The sequence below is a fragment of the Mustela nigripes genome, chromosome 5 (genome assembly GCF_022355385.1).
Source record: "Mustela nigripes isolate SB6536 chromosome 5, MUSNIG.SB6536, whole genome shotgun sequence".
Taxonomy (NCBI): Eukaryota; Metazoa; Chordata; class Mammalia; order Carnivora; family Mustelidae; genus Mustela; species Mustela nigripes.
In genome coordinates, this window is record NC_081561.1 from 104,308,301 (window position 1) to 104,324,600 (window position 16,300).

Sequence of the window (16,300 nt, forward strand, 5' to 3'; positions counted from 1 at the left end):
CCCCCGTGCAGCGGCCCTTTTGCCTAAACCAGCCCTTCGATCTGCGGTGGTTGAGAATGTCCGGGCCAGGACACGGTGTCTACCCATTGTGTGTCCATCTTTCCTGGGCAGGTGGAGGCTGAAGGAGGGAAAGGAGCGAGGATGGCAGTGTGTGTTTCCGCATGTTTGTGGCGTGTGACTGGAGACAGTGCTGTTGGGAGGGGCAGCCGGCTGGAGACGTGGACAGCTACAGGCATGTTGTCAAAAGTGGCTATGCAGTCGTTTCTGTGTCCTAACAAACACATGAGGTAGAAGGCAGTGTTAGCCCTCCAAGGTCATGGATCTGAGCAGTTCCTGACCCCCACCACTCCTGGACAATGTGTAACAGGTTCATGCAAAGTTATGTCCTAGGGAAGCACCATATTCACATGAACTTGGACAATGGTGATACGTAACACGGACCAGGTACAAAGACAGCCATGAGTAAGGGCAAGTCTATTACCCGGTGAGGGAGGGTAGCTCCATGCAAATTCTTTTTTTTTTTTTTCTCCTCCTTTATTGGAGTACGATTGCCAAAAATATATATATTTAAGGTATACATCATGTTTATATATATATATATATATATACATATTGTAAATATTTAAATACATATATGTAAATAGATATACGTGTGTGTATACATAAATATATATATACATGTTGTGAATGATGGCTACGACCAAGACATTTAACATATCTATCATCTTACATAGTGCAGATTCTTGATGGTAAGTCCATATTCTTATTTTCAGATACAGGAAAAGTAATTCATTTGAAATATTTAATATGGTGAGTAATCATTTAATCTTTCATTAGTCTGCCTGTCCTACTTCAGTTAAACGATACACTTCTCAGGGTAAAAAAAAAAAAAAACCCAAATCAGGAGAGGTACTGAATCTTACAACAGAATTATGTCGTCCCATAGTAAAATTCTATACACTCTAGATAGACTGGTTCAAAAACTTAGGTGTTTATTTTGCTGTAAACCACCCTCTTGGAGTAATTATTTTGACATTGACTCTGTTTCTTTTCAGGCTGAGGGTCTGAGGCTGTTCTAGAATTCCCAGTATAGGTCCAGGTTATAAGTAAGACACAGGAAATGCAATTCGAGTGTTCTATGGCTGGGTAATGTTTAATCACACTTAAGTTTAATAGCTCTGAGAAAAATATATTGCAAAGCCACAGATATTCACAGGCATGAGTAATTAGGAAAGCATTCATTTGGGAAGTCTATAAAATGTAGCTGTCCTTGAGCAAAAAGCCTAACAAAACAAAGAAAAAGGGAGTTTGAGGGTGTGTCTGAAACTACCCTGAAATAAAAATATTTGGTTGTTTGGTTTTAGAAAGCTGAGTGCTATAGCTTTGGCTGAAGTAATAAACTATTTTAAAGTGATATTAATTCACCCATTAAGGTAGAATAATAATTATAAAAGCACCTATTACTGACTGCTTACTATGCTCTGGGCTCAGAGATCAATTCTCTGGATACATTATTTTACTTAATCCCCACGGTTATGTTCTGAGGTAGAGATTACTAGTCTCCCGGCTTTGCAGATGAGGATGCTGAAACCGAAGTTAACGAATTGCCCAAATTCATGTTCCTGAGAAGTGGTAAAGCTGAGACTTAGCCCAAGTGTTTTACTCCCTGCTCAATACACATAACCACTATGCTGGTTCAGAGGCTCCTGTATTTTAAATACTAACACAGTCACATCTCTAAGAAAGAATAAGCAAACAATGGGGTGCCTGGGTGGCTCAGTGGGTTAAACCTCTGCCTTCAGCTGGGATCATGATCCCAGAGTCCTGGGATCAAGCCCCGCATCAACGGGCTCTCTGCTCGGCAGGGAGCCTGCTTCCTCCTCTCTGCCTGCCTCTCTGCCTACTTGTGATCTCTGTCTGTCAAATAAGTAAATAAAATCTTAAAAAAAAAGAAAAAGAATAAGCAAACAAGGAGCGATAGGAAGTTGTCTCTTGTAGAATAGTGTGGTTGTTTCTATTACCATAGACCAAGTACGAAGATGGAGTAACAGCTGCTCCATTGGTAAAACTTCATCTACAAAAATCCCTTTTTCCACTCGGTTTGTCTCCCTGAGCCAACCCCTGATCAGCTGTGTGTATGCTGACGCACCGTGGAGACCCATGACTGCAACCTCACTTTTGTTAACCAAAATTGGAATTTGAAGCCCAAATCCAAGGCATCTGGAAAACAACAGTCAAGGTCACAATTATAATGGAAAACAGGAAAAAGGAGGATGAGGGGAGACATGGGACTTTAAAGCTTTCAAAATGTTAGGGCTGCCCCGCCAGTGGGGACTGTGTCTCTTTATATCAATGAGCTGGTGCCTTTTGGATGATGGGCCCGTGGAGATGTGTCCAGTGAACCGTGGGTCGCTCTATCAGTAAGAGCTATCATTTACCTTACGCTGACTGTTAACCACAAGGCAAACTTAGATTTTCCAAAAGCAAGTGTCCTTAAACATTTGTCCAGTTTTAAATTATAGGCCAAATTAGACAGGCTAACTAGATTCATGTCCTCTTATTACTGTGATTCTGAGGTCCCATTATAAAGCGCTGCCCTTCCCATGCCCGAGGATAGATGTGGGCATCGCCTTTTTTCCTGTGGTGCATTGCTCCCTCCAAGGGCACCAGACAGGGCTGGGAAACCCAAGCTCATGCCTGATTTGTAGCATCAGATGTTGGAAGCATTACCTACAAGCCTACTGAATGTTTTTTAGTTGAGGTATGGTGGACATGCCATGTTGCATTAGTTTCCAGCATCGAACCGTGATTTGGCAATTCTCTCAGCTCTGCTGGGCTCTTCACAGTGGAGCCACCATGGGTCACCATACAATGCTATTGTAATACCATTGCCTAGACTCCCTTGGCTGTACCTTTTGTTCCCAAGATTTGTTCCATAACTGGAAGCCTGTAGTTCCCACTCCCCTTCACCCATTTTGCTCATTCTCCCCCTCCCCCTAGCCTAGTGAGTTCTAATCTTTTTGGATGTATTGTTAACTTATTATATAGAAGTATGTTTTTTCTTTATTAAGAGCTGAACCATTTGATAGTAACAATTGCCAACACAGTAAAAGAGCGAAGTTTAAAATAAATTTGTTTTGTACACGAAGAGGAAGCAGAGGTCTTTTGGAAACTTGGTTGAGCAATCATCCCCGGAGGAACTGCCTTCTAGGGTGTGGTTTGGGAGGCTGCCCCAGGACCTTTACTGCTACTGTGGTTCTCAGACTTTACTGAATATCCAAATCGCCTGGAGAGCTGGTTAAAACACGGGTAGCTGAGAACCCTACCTTTCTTCCTCCTCGCCCCCTCATTATGGAGAGTTTTGTAAAGGAGCTCTGGGTTCGACCCTAAGAACTAGCATTTTTAACAAGATCCCAGATGAAGCTGACATTGTTGATCTGGGAGGGAAATCTGGGTATCCTTTGATAAAGAGAGTTTATTTTGCCATACACAGGTATGGAATTTTATCAACAAACTATAACATTCTTTTGAGTTGTTCATGTTTCATTTAGAGTCCAAAGGCAGGAAAAACAACAACAAAAAACAATGTCCCATCTCAAAGCAGGCAGGAGGAGTCAGTCCCCCCTTCCTCCCAGGAGGGTCTGCATTTTCATTCTATGCAGGCCTTCCAGTAATTAGATGAGGCCCACCCACATTCAGGAGCCGAAGTCTGCTTCACACCACCTATCATTCAAATGCTGCTGTCTTTCAGAAACACCCTCACAGATGCACCCAGAACCATGTTACCCTCTGGGTAATAATGTACTCTCTGGCCTAGTCAAGTTGACACATACAATTAACCATGACATGGGGCTTTCTTCAAAGTCTGCCTAGAGAATTACGGCACAGAGCCCGTATTTTATTTGGGAAAGAGTAGGGGGACTTCTATATTTGAGATTCATGGTCCAATTCAATGATTGGTGTAGCAAAAGATCATCCTGTCCGTCGCCATTTAATATTTGCATTCTGCCTTTCTAATCCCTAACGAGCTTTAGTTGTAAGGCCAAATTAAATAGCAGTGAAAAAAAAAAAAAAACCTAATCGGGGAAACGGTATCACAGGATCATGATTTAGATGTCCTCTGTCTGGCCTTGGAATGCCTTCCCCACACCGATTACTCCGTGGATCATTAGTACCAAGGGTTGGAATGTACAGAGTGATTCTTTGCATTTCTCAACATGGTTATTTGGCTGACTTTCAGTCTTTGGTGTATTTTTTTTATTTTATTTTTTTAAAAGATTTATCCATTTGAGAGCAAGAGAGAGCTTGTACATGTATGTGAGTTGGGGGTGGTGGGCAGAGGAAGAGGGAGAGGGAGAGGAACAGGTTCCCCATTGAGCAGTGAACCCACTGCAGAGCTCGATCCCAGGTCCCCTGAGATCACAGCCCTATGCTGGAATGAAGAGCCAGTTGTCCACCCCTGACTGAGCCACCCAGGTGCCCTTCGTTGCTGTCTTCTTTGTTGTGGTCTTCATCATCTTATTCTTTTTTTTAAGATTTTGTGTATTTGAGAGAGAGAGAGAGCACAAGCAGGAGACAGGGCACAGAGGGAGAAAGAGACTCCCCAAGTCATCTCAGGACCCCGAGATCATGGCCTGAACCAAGGACAGATGCTTAATGCACTGAGCCACCTGGCTACCCTCTTTGGTGTATTCTTATATTAGTTCACAATGGACAGCTGTTGTCATAAAGGAATAAATGAAAAAAGTCAATTTTTAAACATTGTGTCACCCACACAAAAAAATTTTCTTGATTGAAATTTTGCTAAGAATCAGTAACATAAAGTACACATACACACATTTCTAAAAATAACCTGTTTTGCTCTGTTGTTAGGCAAAGAGGCAGCAAATAATTCTCTGATTTTAGCTTTTTATTTTTTTAGACAAAAGCATAACATTTCTTTTTTTTTTTTAAGATTTTATTTATTTACTTGACAGAGAGAAATCACAAGTAGACAGAGAGGCAGGCAGAGAGAGGGAGAAGCAGGCTCCCCACCGAGCAGAGAGCCCGATGCGGGGCTCAATCCCAGGACCTCGAGATCATGACCCCAGCTGAAGGCAGAGGCCCAACCCACTGAGCCACCCAGGTGCCCCAAGACATAATATTTCTTCTTGGGAACTACCCACTAAAACATGATTTCAAGGCCTCAGTAGAGTTACTGAGTTGTTAGCCTTTTGACTCCAATTCAATGAAATAAAATTGATGAAATAGTCATTGTGAAAATTGCATTGGAGGGGTGCCTGGGTGGCTCAGTGGGTTAACGCCTCTGCCTTCGGCTCAGGTCATGATCCCAGGGTCCTGGGATCGAGCCCCGCATTGGGCTCTCTGTTCAGCAGGGAGCCTGCTTCCCTTCCTCTCTCTCTGCCTGCCTCTCTGCCTACTTGTGATCTCTGTCTGTCAAATAAGTAAATAAATAAAAATCTTTAAAAAAGAAAATTGCATTGGAGATAACAAAAGAAAATACTAGCTGGTTCAACAAAACCACTGCCAATATACTTACTACTTCGTATAAAGTGACATTTGCCATGGTGATGATTAGAAAATATTGGGACATGAGTGTGGTTTTTTTTCTGAATAATGTTTTTTATTGATTTTTGATGATATCCATCATTCTGTAGGGAAGAATGCCCTGTCTCCAAAGTAAAACAAATTATAAGCTATTCAGCAAACAAGATAGTCTAATATTAACCAGAATCACCACTGCTCTGTGTGCAAGTATGAGTAGGTAAAAATGGAAATTGCCAAACTTCTGTATAATTTTGGTGATGCAAATCATGGTAAAGTTTATATATGATGATACAAATTTGTAATGTCATGTTTCAGTGAAGATATCATGTTTAAACAATAAAGTGGATCATGTAGCATATGTTTTGTTTTATCAAAAGAATACCATTAGTGTTGTTAACAAACTTCTCTACTTGTATATGGGCCAAATGAACTCTGTTGTGTCAAGAGATGCCCATATTTGGGCATCTGGGTGGCTCAGGTAATCGGCTGCCTTCGGCCCAGGTCATGATCGCAGGGTCTTGGGATCGAGCCCACGATGGGCTCCCTACTCAGCGGGGAGCCTGCTTCTTCCTCTGCCCCTCACCCTGCTCATGCTCTCTCTCAAGTAAATAAATAAAATCTTAAAAGAGAGAGAGAGATGCCCATATTCAGCCCTGCCTCAGAGATAACTTTTGCTTGTCATGACAGAGCTCCACATCTTTTGCTAGGTTGTGGACCTTTCCTAACATTTTTTGTTAGCTTTTGTTCCATGCCAAAACCCAAACCAAAAACCAACCTTCTCAGAAAGCATCAAGATAAAAGCATTGTAGGAATAATCGAACCTGGAATTGTCCCAGCTGTCTATAAAATGAAGAGCATATGCTAAGCCTTGATACTTTAACTATTAGTTTAAAATGACTCAGAGAATATAGCTCACAAATAGTAGTGACCTGGAAGTTCAAAATTGCTCTAAAGACACGAGCAGACACTTCTCCAAAGAAGACATACAAATGGCTAGCAGACACATGAAATTTTCAGCATCATTAGCCATCAGGGAGATTAAAATCAAAACCACATTGAGATACCACCTTACACCAGTTAGAATGGCCAAAATTAGCAAGACAGGAAACAAAATATGTTGGAAAGGATGTGGACAAAGGGGAACCCTCTTACACTGTTGGTGGGAATGCAAGTTGGTGCAGCCACTTTGGAAAACAGTGTGGAGATGCCATAAGAAATTAAAATTAGAGCTACCCTAATACCCTGGAATTGCACTGCTGGGTATTTACCCCAAAGATACATAATGTGCATAACAGCAATGGCCATAGTTGCCAAACTGTGGAAAGAACAAAGATGCCCTTCAGCAGACGAATGGATAAAGAAGATATGGTCCATATATACAATGGAGAATTATGCCTCCATCAGAAAGGATGAATACCCAACTTTTGTATCAACATGGACGGGACTGGAAGAGATTATGCTGAGTGAAATAAGTCAAGCAGAGAGAGTCAGCTATCATATGGTTTCACTTACTTGTGGAGCATAAGGAATAACATGGAGGACATTGGGAGATGGAGAGGAGAAGTGAGCTGGGGGAAATCAGAGGGGGAGCCAAACCATGAGAGACTGTGGATTCTGAGAAACAAACTAAGGGTTTTGGAGGGGAGGGGGCTGGGAGGTTGGGGGAGCCTGGTGGTAGATATTAAGGAGGGAACGTATTGCATGGAGCACTGGGTGTGGTGCATAAACAGTGAATTTTGGAACACTGAAAAGAAATAAAATAATATAAAATAAAACGGAAGAAAAGACTAAAGAATGCTCCCACTGTCCCCTACCCACACAAAGCAGAAACTGGCAAACATCAATTCTATGAAATAGCTTTACATACCAGTGAGCCTAGGGAAGCAGGAAAAGAGGGCAAGAAGATGTAAGCAATAGAAGGGGTATTATATAATGTATCAAACACTGGCAACTAAAAAAATATTGAACAAGGCACTGTTCTTAGATGATGAGACTAATGATGAAAGGGATTCTATTTAATCAGGACCATGTTCTCCCAAGTGGCAAATCCAGAACCACAGCCTTAAATTCCACAACTAATTTTAGTCTGAAGTTCTACTGTAAGGCACTTCTTGTATGTTGCTTTGCTTTAGATGGTAGTTCCAAGCACAACTTGGTTTTAAGAAAAGTGCATGGTACGTCACACCACTGGTCAGCTTGGTCTGCAAACCATGGTTTAAGGAAATTCACTGCATTATAATGAACATTTTTGGAGCTCTGTGCTAGGCATTTATGCTCTAGTGATGAGGAATTTGTAATTGTTGCTCTTGAAGAGGTAAGAGCAGGGCGAAAATTCTGGATATCTGCTGCCATCTTTGTTTCTAAATCACCTGGAAATATGTTTGTAGGAGACCTAGGGAGAGAGAGTGGCTCAGGCAATAGGGGACCCCAGTTCACCACCCCATATTACCTTCCCATGTGTTGGGCCGTCTGGGGAGGTAGAGGTAGATGAGGCATGTGGAGGTGGGGGAAGGTAGGTTAGAGTTTGTGGAAGGAAGATTGGGTGAAATGCAGTTTACTAATTTTGGAGCCTATTTGGCAGGGTGTTTATCTAATCTCAGTAAAATCTAATAAGGATTCCAAGTTGTGGTGATGGTACATTAGGGACTCAAGGCCTAAATGAAATGGGTAAGTAACATATTTAAAAAGAGGACATGGGGGTGCCTGGGTGGCTCAGTGGGTTAAGCCGCTGCCTTCAGCTCAGGTCATGATCTCAGGGTCCTGGGATCGAGTCCCGCATCGGGCTCTCTGCTCGGCAGGGAGCCTGCTTCCCTCTCTCTCTTTTTCTGCCTGCCTCTCCATCTACTTGTGATTTCTCTCTGTCAAATAAATAAATAAAATCTTAAAAAAAATAAAATAAAAATAAAAAGGGGACATTATAAAGCTTCTCTTTCTTTTTCTATCTTTAAGGACAAAGGAGAAGAACAAAATGGAAAGTATGCTATTTTGCTGGATCTTTCTCACCCTTGGGTGGACCCTCATTGATGGATCTGAAATGGAACAGGATTTTATGTGGCACTTGAGCAAAATACCCCGGGTGACCAGTGAAAGGACTTTCCATCTCACCAGCCCCACCTTTGAGGCAGATGCTAAGATGGTGCTCAGTAGAGTGTGTGGTATTGAATGCCAGAAAGAACTCCCAGCTCCCAGCCTTTCTGATCTGGAAGATTCTCTTTCCTATGAGACTGTCTTCGAGAATGGCACCCGAACCTTGACCAGAGTGAAAGTTCAAGATGTGGTCCTTGAGCCCCCTCAGAATATCAGCAGGAAAGGGGCATCTGTTAGGAGGAAGAGACAGGTGTACGGCACAGACAGCAGATTCAGCATCTTGGACAAAAAGTTCTTAACCAATTTCCCTTTCAACACAGCTGTGAAGCTCTCCACGGGCTGCAGTGGCATTCTCATTTCCCCCAGCCACGTTCTAACAGCTGCCCACTGTGTGCATGATGGAAAGGACTACATCAAAGGGAGTAAAAAGCTAAGGGTAGGATTGTTGAAGATGAGAAATAAGGGTGCTGGCAAGAAGCGGAGGGGTTCTAAGAGGAGCAGGAGAGAAGCCGATGGTGGTGACCAGCGAGAAGGTACCAAAGACAATCTGGAGAGAACCAAGGCTGGAAGAAGAAAAAAGGAATCTCATCGGGGTCGGAGAGTTGCTGAGGGGAGGCCTTCCTTCCAGTGGACCCGGGTCAAGAATACCCACATTCCCAAAGGCTGGGCTAGAGGAGGGAAGGGAGACGCGGCTTTGGACTATGACTATGCTCTTTTGGAGTTGAAGCGTGCTCACAAGAAGAAATACATGGAACTAGGAATCAGTCCGACCATCAAGAAGCTGCCTGGGGGAATGATCCACTTCTCAGGATTTGATCATGATAGGGCCGATCAGTTAGTCTACCGGTTTTGTAGTGTGTCTGACGAATCCAATGATCTCCTCTATCAATACTGCGACGCTGAGTCAGGCTCCACTGGTTCTGGGATCTATCTGCGTCTGAAAGAGCCAGACAAAAAGAATTGGAAGCGCAAAATCATTGCCGTCTATTCAGGCCACCAATGGGTGGATGTCCACGGCGTGCAGAAGGATTACAACGTGGCTGTGCGCATCACTCCCCTCAAGTACGCCCAGATCTGCCTCTGGATTCATGGAGATAATGCCAACTGTACTTATGGCTGACAGAAATCTGCAACAAGTCAATGGATCATCTAAGTCGCAGAGCACACCCGCTATGATTATGGTAGCAAGATCACTTCCTAGGTTATGCCTGGACTTGAACCCTATCAACATTTTTATAAATTTAGCTTTTCAAAATTAGGAGATTTTCGTATGTTTAAAAAATACTTAGGTTTAAATAACTGAAACTAGACGGGCACCTCAATGTCAAGTATATATTCTTCTTTACATGGTGATAAGAATCATTTGGGGGAAGTCTTTTATTTCTTTCTGCCTTCTTAAGATTAGACACTTTAAAAACTTCAGACTGGTACCATAAATAATACGTGATTTCTTAATGGACTTTTTCTCAGGGTCCTACTCGATCAAGAATCTAATAGGATGCTTGCTAGTTGCATATTAAATGTGAAACTGCATATATAGGTACAGATGGTAACATGATTAGAGTCAGGGTAAAGACAGTAACTTACAACAGCCTGTATTACTTGGAGATGGACCCATTCAGCTCATGCCCTCTGTGTTTATATAGTGTTTTCTGTTGGGTCTGAGAAACTTTGGTTGAGTTGTTGTTGTTGTTTTTAAGAATTACAAGATCCAGCAAGCTTTATAAACAAAGCTAGTGACTAATTTACTGCTTTAAAAAATATCAACTGAAGTGTGCATTATTTAAAAATGGGAAAAATGCTTTATTCTAGGAAATGAATCTAGTTTAAAAATAGGGAAGATCTCGAGTTTTAATGCTTAAAATATGGACTTTTCATGAAGGCAGAGGGAAGATGGTTCACAAGTTACAGATGGTCATATTTTGAAAGCCTCGTCATTTAGCACTAGTCTTCTCTGTATGAGGTGTTTACAGTTTAACGTCCAAGAATTTTAGTCTTTCTCAAGAGAGAGGCTTTTCCCCCTTGATAGATTTCAGCATTCTTAATGAGGCCACACACATATTATTTTGGTGATTGCTCTGACTAGGAGTTTTAGATAAATCCCTAAAAATGAATAGTATACATACAATTTTTACAAGAAGGTTCTGATTCTTTTCATCACAGGCCAAGGCTGTATACTCGCTCAGGCCATCGTGACGGCCCCAGCAGAGAGAAGGTAGTGGCTTTGTTCAGGCAAACCACAGTTGTTACTCACAGTTTTCTTGAATGAACAGATATTTTTTGAATGGTTGTAAAAGTGGGTTTGTTCAGGCCATTATGTCTAACGGGTTTTAGTGATTTGCAGTTGAGTGCACCATAAAATTCAGGAATTACAAGTCTAATTTCTGGTCTGCTATTTTTGGCAGTTTCTAGGGCACACATTCTTCTCACCTAAGTCACTGATTCTGTCAGAGTTCAAATTTATTTTGTTATTTTTTTTAAGAGCATGGGGAGTTATACCCTTGATTAGTATGCAAAAGAATATTGACTATGTTATGATAAAAGGTGATTTTGTAAATCTTGTCTAAAATAGCTGGAATTCAATACAAGTATACATTCTTTTATAGTGTGAACCTGTTTAAAAATCATTCAATAAAAATTAAAAAAATAAATCAACCGTAATTCTTACTCTATCCACATATATATTTTATATACAGGGTTTTAGCAAATATTAAATTAACTGTGTCATTTACTAAAAAAATGATTTTATTTAATTCTAACTGCATTTCACTAAGCAGTATTTTGTCATTAGTGCAAGTGGGATAGGGCTACAGACTCAAAAGTTTTGATCACATCTTTTTTGGGGAAACATCTATATGATCACTGCAACTGAAAGTGTGTTGACATGAATTCTGCACACTTACATTATGGCAAATACACACATACAATCTTCATCTTAGACCCTTAGAAAATAATTCTTGGGATTTGCATAAGTTCAGAATAACTTGGTTATTATAGCTTGGTATTAACAGTTTGGAGCCTACACTTAAATTCTGAATACATATGATTTCCTTAAAATTGTTGTGCTTTCTGAAAATATAAAATTTAACCTATTTTATTTGCAGGGGTTTATTTTATTTTGTCATTCTTTCTTCTTTTCCAAGTGAATCATGAATCTTATGTGACCTCTTTAGGACCACCAAAGCACACTACCTTACTCAGAAAGTGTTACTTTGCATACTTTTCCTGTTACACTTCTCAGATCTGAAATAGAAATTGACTTCACGTAGCTAAAGAAATACACTGATGCACACTCATGATGTCTTTTGGGTATAAAGGTCTATTGTGAGTTTCTGTAGAAGAAACTTATCAGTGATTTGAATTCAAATAACTATAGTATTTACAGAACAACTAAAACTTAAAATGTGTGATTTTTTTAGGCAAATAATGTATTTCATTTTACATGTTTTTTTTTTTCTTACTCAAATGGATAAACGTGTGGGCAGAAGAGACAAGATTTTTTTTTTCTTTTTTGATGTGCTTATTTAAATCCCAAATGCTCTTTTTGAAAAAAAAGACTTAAATGCATATGTGGCCAGGATCAGAGTTCCAGACAAATCATTAGCTTTTTTATTTGTAGATCAAAGGATACTTTGAAATTCTTTTTTCATAGAAAGAATCTCAGGATTAGAAGAAATCATAAAGATCATTTAGCTTAACTCCAAAACTTAGATTTTTAACTTCCCTCCATGACATTCCCTTCAAGTGGTTGTCCAGTAATAAGAACTTCACTGCTTAAATATCGGTTAGTTATTAAAATTAATTCAGGGGGCGCCTGGGTGGCTCAGTGGTTAAGCCGCTGCCTTCGGCTCAGGTCATGATCTCAGGGTCCTGGGATCGAGTCCCGCATCGGGCTCTCTGCTCAGCAGGGAGCCTGCTTCCTCCTCTCTCTCTCTCTGCCTGCCTCTCTGCCTACTTGTGATTTCTCTCTGTCAAATAAATAAATAAAATCTTTAAAGAAAAAAAAATTAATTCAGGAATATAACTTACTGTTTTAGTTTAAATTATTAGTCCAGTTTGTTACATTCCGCAAAAGTTACATTATCTTGCATTTTATCCCAATTTCCACATTTCAATCACTCATAATTCTTTGACCTTTGGGTAGCAAATTGGGTATTTGCTCTTATAAAAAATGAACTATGATCCTTAATTAAGAATATTGGGGTAAGGCAATTGAACCAAGCACTGAGCATTAAAGAGATGTGAATCTCTAGCTAGAAATGGCCTGGAAATAGGATCATATATTCTTTTTTTTTTTTTTTTTAAGAGATTTTATTTATTTATTTGTCAGAGAGAGAGAGAGCGAGCACAGGCAGACAGAGTGGCAGGCAGAGTCACAGGGAGAAGCAGGCTCCCTGCGGAGCAAGGAGCCCGATGTGGGACTCGATCCCAGGACGCTGGGATCATGACCTGAGCTGAAGGCAGCTGCTTAACCAACTGAGCCACCCAGGCGTCCCTCTTTTTTTTTTTTTTTTTTTTAAGATTTTTTTTTATTTATTTAGTTGACAAACAGAGATTACAAGTAGGCAGAGAGGCAGTCAGAGAGAGGAGGAAGCAGGCTCCCTGCTGAGCAGAGAGCCCGATGTTGGGCTCGATCCCAGGGCCCTGGGATCATGACCTGAGCTGAAGGCAGAGGCTTTAACCCACTGAGCCATCTAGGTGCCCCACAGGATCATATATTCTTTTATGTGGCGGTGTCACTGTAACAATTAAATATATTTTGGCTACTGATTTTAAAGATTACCTGCCAAGGCTTAAAAAACAGTTTTACGTTTATTTAGTAAACATCTCCAATTAATTAATGGAAGAATACTTCTAATAAATTGATTTTTTAGAAAAAGCTGGAATTGCTTTTTCTCTAATGCCCTAATCATAAGGTTCAAAGATACTTAGGAGATCTGGTCTAATTGATTGTGAAATCATGTTCTCATCAGATGAGATCAGTGTTTTGGGGATTCGTGACTATTGATTCACTATTAACTGAGGGGAAAACCCTCTTTGAAGGTTTTCTTTTCTACTTATAAATAAAGCCTAGGGAGGGAAGTTCCTTGCACACTACTTTCTAGGTTTGGTAGTGGCAGTTTGATTCAGTTTGATTAGTTCAAGTGTCTAGAGCATGGTGGCCAATTTCTCTTGTAATCCAAATCTAGGCTAGTTTGCTTTCCCTCCAGGTAAGGCATTGTCTTAGCTTGGGCTACCATAAGAAAATACCATGGACTGGGGGGCATAAACAACTGAAACTTTGTTGGGTACCATCTTGCTGTGGACTCACATGACCTCTTTGTGAACATTCAGAAAGAATGCAAAACGAGCTCTTTGGTGTCTCTTCTTATAAGGGAATAATCCCATTATAAGGGCTCCACCTTCATGATCTCATCTAACCCCAATTCCCTTGCTAAGACCCCATTTCTAAATAGCTTTACATTGGCACTATGAGATTGGGGGGGGGGGGGGCACAGTCAGTCCACAACAGATGTCCAGACAAAAGCCTGAAGTTGTACCTTGTGCCAGACGGAGGAAACCTCACAAACACAGCAGGCCGCTGAGGAACTAAGCAAAGGTTGTGAACAGCAGCTCAAGGCAACCAACCACTTTTTCACCACTTTGATCATCATTAGCTCAAGTGCTTGTACCTGGCGCAGAGGAGGTGTTCTGAAAAATATCACCAAGTACACCTCGAGGCTTCCTCTTTCAGGACATCACATTCTGTGCGAGGCTCCAAAATGCTAGAGGCACCGTCTTAACTGTATATTGCACTAAAGATACAGCTACATATTTAAATAATGGTAATATTTATTTGTAATGAATTTTATCATGGGAACACCATAGCATGGCAATTGGGGAATCAGATATTTGCCATATTCCCTCCTGACTCCTGTGTGTGTTTCTGATAAAACGACCTACAGACAGACAGGAGCCAGGTACCCACAGTATCCTCACCCTCTCTATCTGCCACATAAACATTTAATCAGATCATCTCTGCTTCAAAATTGGCCCTGAAATCTTTTGGCTTGAGTAGTATTTAAAATTTTCCAGTAACATCTTAAAATCTACTTACTTTCATCAAGTAGGGACAAGCAGACTACTCAGCATATCTACTTCAATCTACACGGCAGTCCATGTGATCATATGAGCCATGATTGCTTTCCAGCCTGGTCTTACCAAACTGAGGCCATCACATTCCCATCAGTGCTGGTAAACGTTTTACTAACACTGAAATTCAAATTTATGTCATTGAAATCCTATATGTATCGATTCATAAGCTGAAAAAGTGTGTACGCTTTCACCCAAGTGGCACAGATAAAGGGAATACTTCAGAAACTGCTCCCACAACCGAACACAGAGCTTGGAAGCTTCCTCCAGACTCTTGCTCAGCCTGATAACCACGCATTTACTTACTCTTCTATATATTTTACTTTTAATTTCATCAGCAATTTGTAATATGCTGTGCAATTAACATCTGCTACCTCGAATTTCCTTTATGGGTCATTTCAAGTGTCCAAAATATAACGAAAAAAATACAAGGCCCAAAATGAGTGGTATGAAACTACTTTTGCTCTATCTCAGGAGCCTGAGATCATGACCTGAGCCAAATCAAGACTCTGATGCTTAAGCGATTGACCCACCCAGAGGCCCTGTTAACAAAGGTTTTAAAAAATTTTTTGGGGCACCTGGGTGGCTCAGTGGTTTAACCCTCTGCCTTCCACCCAGGTCATGATCCCAGGGTCCTGGGATGGAGCCCCGTGTTGGGCTCTCTGCTCAGCAGGGAGCCTGCTTCCCCTTCTGCCTGTCTCTCTGCCAAGTAAATAAATAAAATCTTAAAATAAAAAAAAGTCTTATTTAAGAGAAATATCAGCGATCTACATAATTGACCCATTTTTATACTCAAAAGAAATTTTAACCTCAAAAATCAAGAAAAATATCTTTCCCAAATCTTTTCTCAAACCCCCAACCTCCTTCACTGCTAAACATTTCTGCATCACGAGTGTTAATGTGTTACTGCAGGTTCAGAATCCATCCTACAGCTGCATCCAAGGTGCACCTGCACTTCGCACTAGAGCCGAGAGATACAGTGACTCTGGTGTGATGGAAAACATTCGGGATGAGGAATAAAATACCTTTAATTGTCTAACTACACTAGACTGCCTTGCATAAGGTCAGCAAATATAATATGCTGATAGTTACAGTTAATTTTATAGAATTATAGAAATTTCCTGATATAAGTGAAAGAAAGAAAGGCTGGCATTTCCTCTGAGCAGAGGTCAACAATCATCTCTCCAGCAGACAGGGAGTTTGTGTGGGGGGCACGTGCTGGCAGGGTTAGGGTATTGTACCTCGTGTTCTCTGAAGCTAGTGCTCCCTGCTCCTCACCCCCATTATGCTACTTCCAAGCTTCCAACTTACTGGGGTTTAGCTAACAACCTAACGTTTTTCTAAAAACTGCCCATCAAGGAGCTTATAAACTAGGTAAGCAATTCAGGGATTTCCTGAAAGTAATCCAGTACTGATGCTTCGGGATGCTAAGGGGAAGTCCCTCTGGGCTCTAAACGCCTTCCTCTTACCAGTCCTTCTCCTGCCATTAATTAGCAGAAGGCAAGACTTCGCAATTTTTGGTTTACTTAAACTA

General features: G+C 40.9%; 1 protein-coding gene across 1 annotated transcript in view; it reads left to right on the forward strand.

Annotated features, from left to right (window-relative positions):
• Nucleotides 1-11,276, forward strand: part of PRSS35 (serine protease 35) — a 15,634-nt gene extending 4,358 nt beyond the window's left edge. The window contains exon 2 of the mRNA XM_059399226.1: nt 8,497-11,276. Within this exon, the coding sequence (XP_059255209.1) occupies nt 8,516-9,754 (1,239 nt within the window). The 5' untranslated portion in view covers nt 8,497-8,515 and the 3' untranslated portion in view covers nt 9,755-11,276. The remainder of the gene's footprint in view (nt 1-8,496) is intronic.
• The last annotated feature ends 5,024 nt before the right edge of the window (nt 11,277-16,300 follow it).